This window comes from Malaclemys terrapin, chromosome 2, assembly GCF_027887155.1.
Source record: "Malaclemys terrapin pileata isolate rMalTer1 chromosome 2, rMalTer1.hap1, whole genome shotgun sequence".
Classification (NCBI taxonomy): Eukaryota; Metazoa; Chordata; order Testudines; family Emydidae; genus Malaclemys; species Malaclemys terrapin.
Window position 1 is genome coordinate 132,168,756 of NC_071506.1, and position 12,099 is coordinate 132,180,854.

The 12,099-nt window shown below is 54.0% G+C and overlaps 1 protein-coding gene across 7 annotated transcripts in view; it reads right to left on the bottom strand.

Moving 5' to 3' along the window:
• Positions 1–12,099, bottom strand: part of HR (HR lysine demethylase and nuclear receptor corepressor) — a 57,435-nt gene that overhangs the window by 32,017 nt on the left and 13,319 nt on the right. The window contains exon 1 of one of the 7 annotated variants that reach the window (XM_054018599.1): positions 9,644–9,891. The exons of 5 other annotated variants lie outside the window; for them this stretch is intronic. Coding sequence is in view for 1 of the 2 variants with exons in the window: in XM_054018596.1 (XP_053874571.1) it covers positions 1,297–1,335 (39 nt within the window). In the remaining variant the exon portion in view is untranslated. Of the gene's footprint in view, positions 1–1,296; positions 1,843–9,643; positions 9,892–12,099 lie in introns of those variants that run through there. One more of the 7 variants, XM_054018596.1, reaches the window with a different exon arrangement.

Genomic DNA, 12,099 nt, shown 5'->3' on the forward strand with positions numbered 1-12,099 from the left:
AGTTCTGTTCCAGTCGCTGTTGTCACACGGGGGGGAGGGGGGAGCCTCTGCCAGGGGAGGAATGTACTGTACATCTCTGACCTGCTCATCTGCAGCGGGCGCTTACGCAGCTGGCGCCCAGCCGGCTTGGCACAGACCTGCAGCCTGTGCCCAACCGTCTCTGCACAGTGCCAGAGCCTGGGAGGCGGTTGCCCTGGCATAAGCGTCAGCCAGCCCCATTCAGCAAGGACAGCCCTTAGCATTGCCTCCTATTCTTGCCCTCCACAGAGCCCCCTTGTCCAATGGAGTTAAAAGGAGGTGGGGGGGGGACAGGAATCTCACATGAGCCTGTGGGGGGGTCTTCTGGGGGAACAAGGCAGGACAAAGCTGGGTTGGATCCCCTGTGCCATGGGTGGAAAGGGTTTTGGGGAGAATGGGTTAGTGGGACCCCTGTGGCTGCCTAGACAGGAGCATACTGCAGCAACCCCAGGGTCTCAGCAGAAGCCAGAGTAGGGAAGGCAGCTCTCCGGACAGAGCTGTTGGGGGTGGGGGACGCTTGCAGAGCTGCCTGGAGTCTGTGAGTAGACCCCTGGCCTTCTCTTGCTTGCCCTACCCGGCATTGTCCCTGCCTGGGTCTTGGTTCAAAACGCCCTGCTGTCCATCCTATCCTGCTTGCTGGGCTCTCCCTCAGCCCCTGGTTCCATTCCCATGCGGCTGAGGGTGTCTCTCCTTTCTAGGGTGACCAGACAGCAAATGTGAAAAATCAGGATGGGGTGGGGGGTAATAGGAGCCTATATAAGAAAAAGACCCAAAAATTGGGACTGTCCCTATAAAATCGGGACATCTGGTCACCCTACTCCCTTCCCACTGCTTGCCCAGCGCACTGTGTTTACATGGGCTGTAATCCTGGAGGCTGAGCCCCCTGTTTATTGGCAGGACAAGTCTACACCAGGCAGGTGCCAAACATCCTTCCCCCACCCCTCTAGGGACAAAAGCAGAGTTTGGTCACCATGGCCCAGTCCAGCCTTGACTCTCGCTCTGCTCAAATTGACCAATGTTGCAAGCTGCAGGGGTGTCTTTGTATTGGGGGCACTTATCCCCTGGGGAAATCCAGCCAGTTTATTACATAGAATTGCCCAGAGACCTGAGACAGCCTGCTGGGAGAGCAGATAGACCACCAAAGAGCCAGCAGATGGTAACAGTTTTCCTCTGGGCTGGTTCTGAACCATCAGCCTAAAAGCAAAAGGCTCTTTAGCCCACCCCCAATCCCTCAGCCCACACAGTCCCACCTCCATTATTAACATCTCTAGTAATCACCTGTGGTGGTGCTGGGCTGATCCATTTAGGGAGCTCCATGCATGACCCTTATTCAGTTTCCACCTCCATCGTATCCCAGCTGGTGGGACGTGGCACTCCGTAACGAACAGGCTGTGGTTTCGAAGGATCAGGGAGCAGAGTTTGGAGCTCAGTGGCTCCACAATATGGACCTAAGCCAAGGACAGTGTCTTCAAGAGGCAAGACAGATTGAGAGACTCTAGATCCATTGACTAAAGGGATCTGGCTCTGGGATTTGAAGCAGGCAGAAAGCAACCCGAAGGGCTCCTTGGATGTTCTTCTCTGAATTCTGGAGCTGGATTTCTTGATCCATTGGTTTGGGAGTCTCTGTATTGTTCCTTCCAAAAGTCCTTTGATTAAGTCTCTCTCCAAGTGTGCTCTGGGGTGGTGAGCTATGGGGAAAGAGCTGTTACAGGGAAAGCTATGAGAAGGCAGAGAAGAAAGAGAGGGGGGACTCCCTCACACCTAAGGGCCATCCAGCCTCAGGTATCTTCTGGCAGAGACAGGAGAGGAAGAATTTGGGGAGCTCTGCTCCCCAAACTCCAGCCACCCGCAGAGAAGAAGGGAGACTGCAGTCTCAGAGGGCTCCGTACCAGAAGAGAACTCCTCCAGTTACTCATCCAAAATAATGAGGGGACGCATGAGCAAATTACTCAGAGCTCCTCCCTGCCTCTGTAGGCTCCAGCCAAGGTAGCGTCTGCATTGTGCGCGTCTGGCCTCTTTGCCAACCTGAGGCAGGTATGCCCAGTTACTCACTCTCCTCCGCTCCAAGAAAGCTCCTTTTGTTCCCAGCACTAGCCTCCCAGCTCAGTGTCAAGGTGTAGCCTCCTGACGAGAGAGTCAGGCTGGGCCAGATCTCAACCTTCCGGATGCCACACCCTGCCATGGGCAAAGCGGAACCAAAGAGCCTCGCAATCAGAAATGTTGAGCTCCGGCAGCCCCAGAACTGGGGGAAAGGGCACCCTATGGCCCAGGAGCTACAGGGCCCCAGAAGAAAGAGGGAAGGACTGGAATGCAGGAGTCACTGCAGGCTAGAATGGAGGGGCACTGGCAGAATGGGACGGGGAGGCCAGGACTAGAATGACCGGGGGAGTCGAAGGCTAGGATTGAAGGGCACTGGCAGAATGGGATAGGCAAATAACAATGGGAACCGGGGGATGGGGAAGTTTTCACCACACTTGTAAGACCCTCACTTTCATCAGCACAAAAATTCTTCCCTTTCAATGCTCATGCCCCCGCTTCCCCCATTCCCTCAATATATAGGAAACAGGAGACTGGATCTTCTAATCACAACAGGATATATTTCTAAAACTCCCTTCCCTAGGAATCTGTTGATGGGGATGGGTTAAAACATGAGTTCATTACCCCGCCCCCAGCTATTTCTCTGCCAGCTGAATTCAAATGCCCCGGAATCTGTCCATTTCTCTCACTCTTTTTCCACAGCAGCTTTTTGGGGCTGCCCGAGGTTCGAACTCCCAAGCACATTCACGCTGATTCGCTCCCAGATTCTCCAAATGGTTTGCAATCAATTGTCCCTTTCAAGATCTTTGGTTACTTTGCATGACCAAGAGACAGGCCCAACCCACGATGTTCATACAATCTTGGGGCTGGAAGGGACCTCCAGAGACCATGTAGCCCAGCCCCCTGTGCTGAGGCAGGACCAAGTAAACCTAGCCCACCCCTGACAAATGTGTAACAACCTGTTCTTAAAAACCTCCAGCTCTGGATCTCAGCAGCATCCCTGCCACCCCATTCCTCCCTGCACAGTTTAGGGTGAGGGGGAATCCAGAATTTGGAGCTGTCCTATTATAAAGATAAAGCAAATTTACAAAGTGCAGACCTGGGTTTGGGTTTGGATTTGGGGGGGTGGGGAAGGGGATATGGTGTGGGATTCAAGAAGAGCTCATTCTCCACTAATAAAGAATCTTCCCCTAATGGAAACTCCAGCAAATGGGGTGTGCCCACACATGCTGTGGTATGCACCCCAATTCCAAAATCCCCCCATCTCCAGAAAGCTGGGCAAAACCTGGGATGATTTAACCCACTGTCCTGAAGAACTAGGGTGAAGTTAAACGGGACTTGGAAATGAACCCCCATGCTACATTTCATTTTGCAACCTCAAAACCCAACCAGTAGGGCTTTCAAACCCCCACACCTACCCTTGTTTTTGCCTGATCTTTACCTGTACTGTATCCCACTAAACCAAGATCCTACCCCTTACTCTCATCCCCTCCATGCAGTTCCTTTCCTGCAAAACACACACACACTTCTACCTTCTAGTTGGGTAGAGTGCCTCTTTCTTACAAGAAATGAGCTGGAGTTCGCAGAAACTTAGCATCTCACCAAACAACTGGGATGGAAAGAAAGCTTGTGATTTTAAAGGAGATTCTGGCAGCTCGGGATTTTTAATCAAGAGCATGAGGCAGTTATGAAGAGTGTCTTAGGGAAGCATTATCTCCCCCAGTGCCAAGGAGAGTGTGGTGAGGACTGACGGACGTGTGGGAGTAAAGAAGAGGAAACATTGTAGCCAGTCTAATGCATGAAATGTTTTCTTGGAGCTTTTTGCCCCCCGGGGGGGAGGGTGTCCATTCACACACACACACACACACACACACACACACACACAGTACACCCCTATACACACCATGCATCCAGGCACACTCAAACGGACATGCCTCTATAAATACACAGCAAGAGCCTGTCTTTTTATGCTGTCTTTTTACAGTGCCTACCACAGTCCTGTAGGTGCTACCAGGACACAAACAATAAACAACAACATATGCATACCTGCACACACAGAGACATATATGTACACACAAACATGCAAGCATACTCACCCAGGCATACATATATACAAATACACATGTCCACTCATACAGAAAGAGATGGACGCAGGCAGAGAGACGTGCACATAACATATACAAGCCCCATGTTTCATAAACGCATATTTTCTCACTTTCTCTCAGACACACAGTTTATACTCATAAGCATATACATGAACTTTGACAAATATTCACACAGGCACCATGAACATACGCTCATATTTGTGGCTAATGCTAATAGGTAATAATGGTAAATATCTTACGTTTCTCTAGGCCCTTTCTCCCCACAGGAAGCCATAGCCCTTTGCTACTCTATACAGAAGGCGCCAGGGAAATGCAGCCACTTCTGGGCTGGAGGGCAGCAGCCGCAGCATCTTCTCTAACCGCTGGGAATCTGGGACACCGGCTCAAACCCCAACGCTTAAGGAAAGTATCATGGGGCCTTGAATATCCAGGCCGAGCAGACAAGGCCGCAGTTGTCTGATTCACACACACGAAAGTGCCCGGAGCTCAGTGTATTTGCAGAGAAATGATGGCGGACTTGCTGGGAGAGTTACTGTTAGCCTTATGTAGAGCGTGGGGGTTTCCTTACCCCCCCCCCCACACGTTATATAAACGTGACAGCCAAGCAGTTACACCTGCCACCCATCCACTCGCCCCACACAGCTCTCCTCCACCTCCTCTATGTGCAGTCACCTCTGGAGGTAATTGCAGCAGTGGGTGCTTGTCTTGAGGTGCAGGGGAGGCCTTTGGTGGATGGGAGGTGAGAGGAGGACATGGCAGTGGGCTGAGCTGCGTGATTAACATCAGGCCACAGGCCGCCTCCTTAAAGCTCAGCAGCTGCTGTGTGGTCTGGCCTTGTGTGTGAGGAGCAGCATTATTATTAACCCTTCCTGAATCTAGCTGGGCTGGGCGAGGTGCCAGAGCACTGGCAAGGCTCTGTGGGGAAGGAGAGGGGGAAGGTGGGTTCTGGGGCTAGCACGGGGCCATGGAGCATCTAAACCTGGTCTCTATGAAAGGGGGAGAGAGCAAGAGGGGAACTAACTCCAGTTCCCATAGCAACCACCAGTGCCAGAGCCACCCCCTTAGCAACCTCCTCAAAACGGACATACGTTCCCTAGCAACGCACCCGAAGGACATAGGGGTCCACTAGCGATGCCCCAAATGAACATGCACCCCATAGTGACATACCCAACAGGGACACACACACACGCCCCCTACCAGCATGCCCAACAGCAGGGTACTGGCCCTCTAGCAGGGCCGGCTCCAGGCACCAGCTTCTCAAGCAGGTGCTTGGGGCGGCCACTCCGGAGAGGGGCGGCACGTCCAGGTATTCGGCGGCAATTCGGTGGACGGTCCCTCACTCCGCCTGGGAGCGAAGGACCTCCCGCCGAATTGCCGCCGCAGATCGCGATCGCGGCTTTTTTTTTTTTGGCTGCTTGGGGCGGCCAAAACCCTGGAGCCGGCCTTGCCCTCTAGCAATGCATCCATAAACCATGCCCCCTAAATAGGAGAACATACATCCCCTAGCTACAGCCTCAACACCTCAGTATATCCTTGGGAAAGAGGAGACAAGGGAGAGAGGAAAAAGACATCATGGCATGAAATAAGCTTCGCAGCTCTTCACGGGGCCATGCATGTGTGTGCATGTCTGTCAGATACGGCAATGACTGGGATCTTTATATATACGTCAGACTGGACTTCCCCCTCTCCCTTGGCCACATGCTACCCATTGAGACTGTAAATTCTCAGGGACAGAGACCCGTCTTTTTTTGTGGCCACAGAGCATCCTAGCGCCTCACAAGCACTAAGTACATAAATAAATAATATGAGAGAGCTCGCGCATGTGCCCAACATTTGCATGCAGGCCTATGGCAGAGTGCTGTGTGCCCATATGATGGAAGCGTATGTACCAAACTGTGCAAGTCTTCGTCTGTGGGTCACCTTCTGCGTACATGTCAGGTCTATGTCCAGGTGTATCTATCCATGCATGTGGGCACCTGTTTGTGTGTGCGTGTCTGCGTTGGTGCTAATGTGGGTGCCAGGATGGGCATGCCCTGGCATGCATGTGTGGGTGGGGTGTTTGCTGGTTGGGTAGCGTGCATGCCCGGGAGCTACGTCGGAGACTGCTTGAAGTCGGGAACTCAACAAGTCCAAAAAAAAGCCAAACAGAGACAGCCAGCGCCTGCATTTGGACTTGGGCCCACAGCAGCCTGGCTGCCCTACCTCCCAGCATGCTGAGCTGCCCCAGAACCTCCCTGGAGAAGGGTTAAACAAATACAGTGACTCAATCCCAACAGAAAAGGAAGGATACAAAAAAAAAAAAAAATCACCAGCCCCATGCCAAGAAAGCAAAGACAAGACTCTGACGGTCATGGCCCCTCTGCCAAGACCTTTCATAACTGAGCAAAGCGTTGGAGCCAGATAATCTTTGATTCCTTCCCCTATCAGCTTTCCTGCCACCGCACTTTCTCCCCCAAGCCTGCACTCACCAGATCATCAACAGCCCCCCACCAACCCACGCACTCTGAGGTGCTGGAGAGAACATTGCAGGAGGAGCTCCTGGTCTCTGACCACTCAACGATGCAGAGGAAGCGCAACCAGACTCTCAGGCACTTGGGCATGCATTTGGTGAGGACAAGCCACAGCTCAACAACTATCTGCAGGCAGGGCTGCCCTTTCAGCCCCATGGTGTGGCCCTTGTTGAGCCACTTCAAGAATCATTCTTCTGCACAGATGGAGCCCCAGCAAAAGGTAGGACCGGAGACCAGGGAAAGGATCAGGCATTGGCTTGAGGCATCAATGCTTCCTTCTTTGACATGCAAGATGGTGGGGGGAAGGCTCTCTCCCCCTCAGCACTCCCCAGGGCAGCTGCAGCCTGTTGGCAGTCACATAACTCCAGGAAGTTTGGTTCTCCCAGAAAGGTGGGGCGAGGGCGGGGCTGGTACAGGGCTCAGAACAGCCAGGGTCAATTCCCAGGGCTCTGCTGGGTTTGCAGCTGTGACAAAACCTGGAGGGGAGGGGAAATTACCTGTAAAATGATTACCCTGGTGAAGCCAGAAGAGCATCAGGAGCCTGGTTAATAAATCGAGTTTATTATGGTAGTGCCTAAGAACCAGCCAAGAACAGGGCCCCACTGTGCTAGGCGCTGTGCAAACACAGACCAGCAGACAGTCCCTGCCCTGAAGAGCTTACAAACCAATGGACAGGATGGACACAGGGTAGGGGAAGGACACACATGCAGAGCAAACAATGTCATGGCAGCAAATGGCCACAATTCCAGGGGATGGTGGGAGTGAGTTAGAAGGAAATCAGCTAAATGGAAAGGGAAGGGAAGGGAAGGGGGGACAGGGGAGGGGAGAAGGCGGGATGGGGAGCAGATGTGGAGTGAGGCTGAAATGGAGAGGGTTGGTGCGAACAGCCTGTATGCACAAAGCTGAAACTGCAGCAAGTTCTCTGAATGTCCAGAGGTCCCAGCCTGGGCTGCTTCTGCTCTACTCCTAGCAGCTGGAGCCTTTGGCTCAGGGGCGGCTCTATGTTTTTTGCTGCCCCAAGCTGGTCACGTGGATTCGGCGGCGTTTCTGCGGGTGATCTGCCGGTCCCGCGCCTTCGGCGTACCCGCCGCCAAATTGCCGCTGAAGCCGTGGGACCGGCAGACCTCCTGCAGGCATGCCGCCCCAGGCACGCACTTGCTGCGCTGGTGCCTGGAGCCGCCCCTGCTTTGGCTGGCTCCTCTCTGCAGTTTTCTCCCCAAGAAACATGGCTGGGATGGAAGAGGCCCCTTTGGGTCCTAGATTCCCCACTCACTCGCTGGGCACTGGGGTCTGTCTCGGTGTAATGGGGCCAAGGGCAAGCAGAGAAAAGCCAACCCGCTACTCCAAGTCAATCAGTGGCAACTCCTTCTGAATGACAGATAGTTCAGCCCCAGCTCTGTCCCTTCCACCTCCTGCACACAGTGGTATCCAGAAAACCTGTGCTGGGCCGGAATGGGACCTTCCACCGGCCCAAAGATGCCTCCACCCCCAAGCTGGAGGAGCCGATTCAGAGCGACTCTGGATCTGACCAGGAACTAAAGAGCTGGGCCCTGCCTGGGTGGGGATTTGTTGTGAACAGCCTTGCCCTAGGTCTGAGTTCTGCCAGGCCACTGACGGTTACTGAATGTCAGGGAGCCAGCGGGAAGCTTTTGCCCTTATAGGTTGGACAGCTTCTAAGAGACAGAGATGGGTCAACTCAAATCCCTCCCTGGCGTAAGGAGGCCCAGCCCCTGCAGCAGTCACGGGGTGCTGTGCCTCTTGCTCCAGGGCTGAATTGGGCCAATACAAAAGAGAGTGGAGAGACAGCGCCGTGAGCAGGTCAGAGGCAATCCGACTGGCAGCCCCCCAGCGACTGCTATTCTAGCTGCTCTGGGACCGGGTCCGAACAAAGGGACAGCAGCTGCCCAGGTGTGGGTTCTGCCTGGTTTGGTGCATTGGTTTTTTTTTTTTAAAAAAGGTGAGCTGGGGAGCTTTAATACTGAACTGTATAACAAAAGCCAAAGAAATATAACACTCCCTCTCCCCCCGTCCCAGGACGGCAGCTCCCGAATTAGAAACCTCGGTGACTTCCCCTGCTTAACCCCATTGGCACCAAAGCCTGGGTGCCCTATGCAGAGTTGGGGCTCACCCGCTTCACTACAATGGTGAGGGATGAGCTGGAAGTACAGGCTGGCATTGCCCAGCAGGAAACGCCCTCTTGGTATGGATGAGGGACTCCAGGGCAGATAACCCGCTTGGGCTCAGATGGAGCTCTGCAGCTGACAGGCTGCAATTTGGGGAGCAGACAGTAGGGAGAGAGGAGGGACGAGGTGCCAGGGAGGGAAAGGGAAGATCCAGCCCTAGCCCCAGCTGCCATCTATGGCAGGAAGGGCCCTGAAGTTTCTGATGCAAAAGGCTTGTTCCTTATTACAACACGCTCATTAGAGATGGCTGGGAAGGATGAAGTAGCCACTGAGCCTGGCTCGACCTGAACCGACCCACCACATCCCGCCTCCTGAAAGCACTGGCGGAGCAGCATCACCCCTTTTCCCTCTCCCTCCTCCCGGATGGATTCACTCCTCTCCCATCTCAAACTTGGCTCTGCAGAAGAGAAGCGCACGCCTGTCCCCCTACAGCACAACCCAGTTAGGTCTGACCCCAGCTCCTTGGGGTCAGACCTAACAAACAATATCTCAGCAGCAGATTAAATCTCTCCCTGCCTCTCTCTTTCCTCCCCATGCAAAACGGCAACAAGATCCCCCCCACACACCCCCAGCATGTCCAGATCGCTTATCGCAGCGGCCCCTTGTCTGGGGCACTCTCACTCACAGCTCCTTTATTTTCTCCCTCTATACGATTCCCCCACCCCTTTCCCTTCCTTTTCATTAATTTCTCTGAACACCCAAGCCCTGTAAGTGGATCACTGCCGGAAAGCCAAACAAACACACACACACACACACACACAAATCGAAAATCAGCCCAGCATGGACCTACCTGAGGCTATGAAGGTGATGAAGATGAAGAGGGGTGGAGAGAGGAAGGTAAGGGGGAAGAGGAAAAGGGACCTTCCTTCCCCTTCTCCCTCTGAGCACCAGCTGAGACGGACAAGAAAGCTATTGCTAATCTGCGCCCGGTGCTTGAAAACGTCAAACCTTCAGGAGTCTGAAAGCTGCAGCGGAGCGGAGGGCATGAGAGGACATCCACTCCCACACGAGTAGCTTTCTGGGAATTAGGGACACAGCCCAACTGCTCTGGCAGCTTCACTCCCCTTCAGTTCTGGCTGGCGGTACGGCTCGCTCGTCCTGGACAGCTGCTGAATGGGAGTCACACACGCGAACTCCCACAGCCGGGGCTGGGGGGGGGGGGGGAAATGTGGGGTGGTGGGAGGAGGATGGCACAGGAGCAAATGGGGAAGGCTGATATCTAACATCGAAGCAGCACGTTGCAAGCCATATCGCATTAGTCTTCCCAGCAATGATCCCCCTTTTACCAATGGGGAAATCGGCATGGGGAGATGAAGGGACAAGCCAAAGGCCACACAGCAAATCTGTGGCAGAAGTAGGAATAGAACCCAGGGGTCCTGACTCCCCAGCTCCCCTACCCTAAGCAAAAGGCTTCACTCCCTTGCAGAAGATAATCCAGGAGTCCTGTTACCCAGTGCCACTATGCTAACCAAGGAGTCGCACTGCCTCTCACAGCTGAGAATAGAAACCCGAAGGCCTGTGCCCAGTGCCCCCCCTTCCCCGCCCCCCCCACTCTAACCAATAGTTCATGCTCCCCTCCAAGAGCCAAGAAGGGGCTCCCAGTCCCCTGTTCATGCCTCGTGACCATGCTAACTCTCTGTAGAGAGATGGCTATTTTTTTACCCCCCCCCCCTCCTCTGCCCTTTCCCTATAAGGCTGGCCAAGAGCACGCAAGTTTCAGAAGACATTCAGTCACTGATCAGCACAAGAACTGAGGGACATATGGCGGATGGGTCTGAGAAGAGAGGGGCGGTTTGGGGGTATAGTAAGTGTAATTTTTTTTTCATAGTACTAAGAAGTCACAAGAACCCTGCTAGAATCAGGTGTTCAGTAGCCTCTTAAAGGGATGAGCCTGGTTAAAGGAATGGCGCCTCTTAAAGGGATGAGTCCAATCAGAGACCTTGCATCTCTTAAAGGGATGAGCCTGGGGAAAAGCAGAGGACCCCTTAAAATAAGACAAAAGGTAGAGAGGCCTACAGGATGAGCAGACAGCCTCACTGCAGCAGGCACATGTGCCAGCAGACTCTGCCTGCGTCAAGGCTGCCTTTAACACCCTCTGCTGCCTCAGCGACAGCGTCCCTCCACCGTCAGTTTCTTGTTACGTCCTGGGTTCCCAAAAGCTGAGCATTGGCTGGTGTCCCAAACACTCAGGGATGGGGCAGACTTGCACCCTTCGCATCCCAGACTTGGCTCTGCAAAGGAGGCGCGCATGCGTGTCCCCCTGCATCGCAACCCAAACCAGTTCCTTGGGGCTGGACCTAACGAACGACACCTGAGCAGCTGATTATCTTGTGATTAAATCTCTCCCTGCCTCTCTCTTTCCTCCCCATGCAAAACGGCAAGTAGAATCTCCCCCCCCCCCCCCCGGCCGCGAACTCTATTACTCCACCCGTCCCTCTGCAATGTGCTCGTCACCATGGTATCTGGGTGAGATTCCAAAGCACAGGCTCCCTTCATGTGCAGCCACAGGGACTGCAACCCCAAGCTATGTATGGGGTGCACGGGGCCCTGTAGGGCAGGGCGAGTGCCTACTGCGGGACATATGCTAGGGACACACAGGACATATCCCAGGACACACAGGATCCCCTATCCCCTTCCTTTCCCTGGTTCCCTACCACCAGGCAGACCCCCCCACACCTCCCAGTCTGAGTCACCCTATCAGGTGTCTCTGGGAGCGTCCCCTGGCACATCCTACTCTTCAGGGGTTTTTTAAAGTAAGTCGTGGGTGGAGTGGAACTGAGCCATAGAACCCCAAGCTTGTGGTGGAGAGCATCAGCCATGAGTCCTGCAAGAGAGGAAAAGGGGGCTCCAAGAACAGGGCGAGGGGGGTAAGACCTACAGCATCTCATCAGCATCGTGATGCACCCAGGATGCTCTGAAAGGTGCCACGCAGGTGAGATTCCGGGGCGCCCGTCAACCGAGCCCCAGGACAGCGAGGCGGGGAAGGGGCGGCAAAGAAAGGCCCTATCCTGCTTCTCCAGCAATTTTGTGCTCCCCCTGTGCGTGTGTACATCCCCTGCCCAGTGGGGACTCCTGCTTATGGAGATAAGTGGCATTAACTGGGTTCAAATACCTTGATGCAATTAAAAGCTCCCCCTGGGGACTGAGGGCTTAGAAAGCCAGCCCAGGCCACAGGTATAGCTCTACCAACCACAAGCTCTGTGCTGTTTCCCTCACTGGAGTTTGCCAGCCCACTGGGAAATCAAT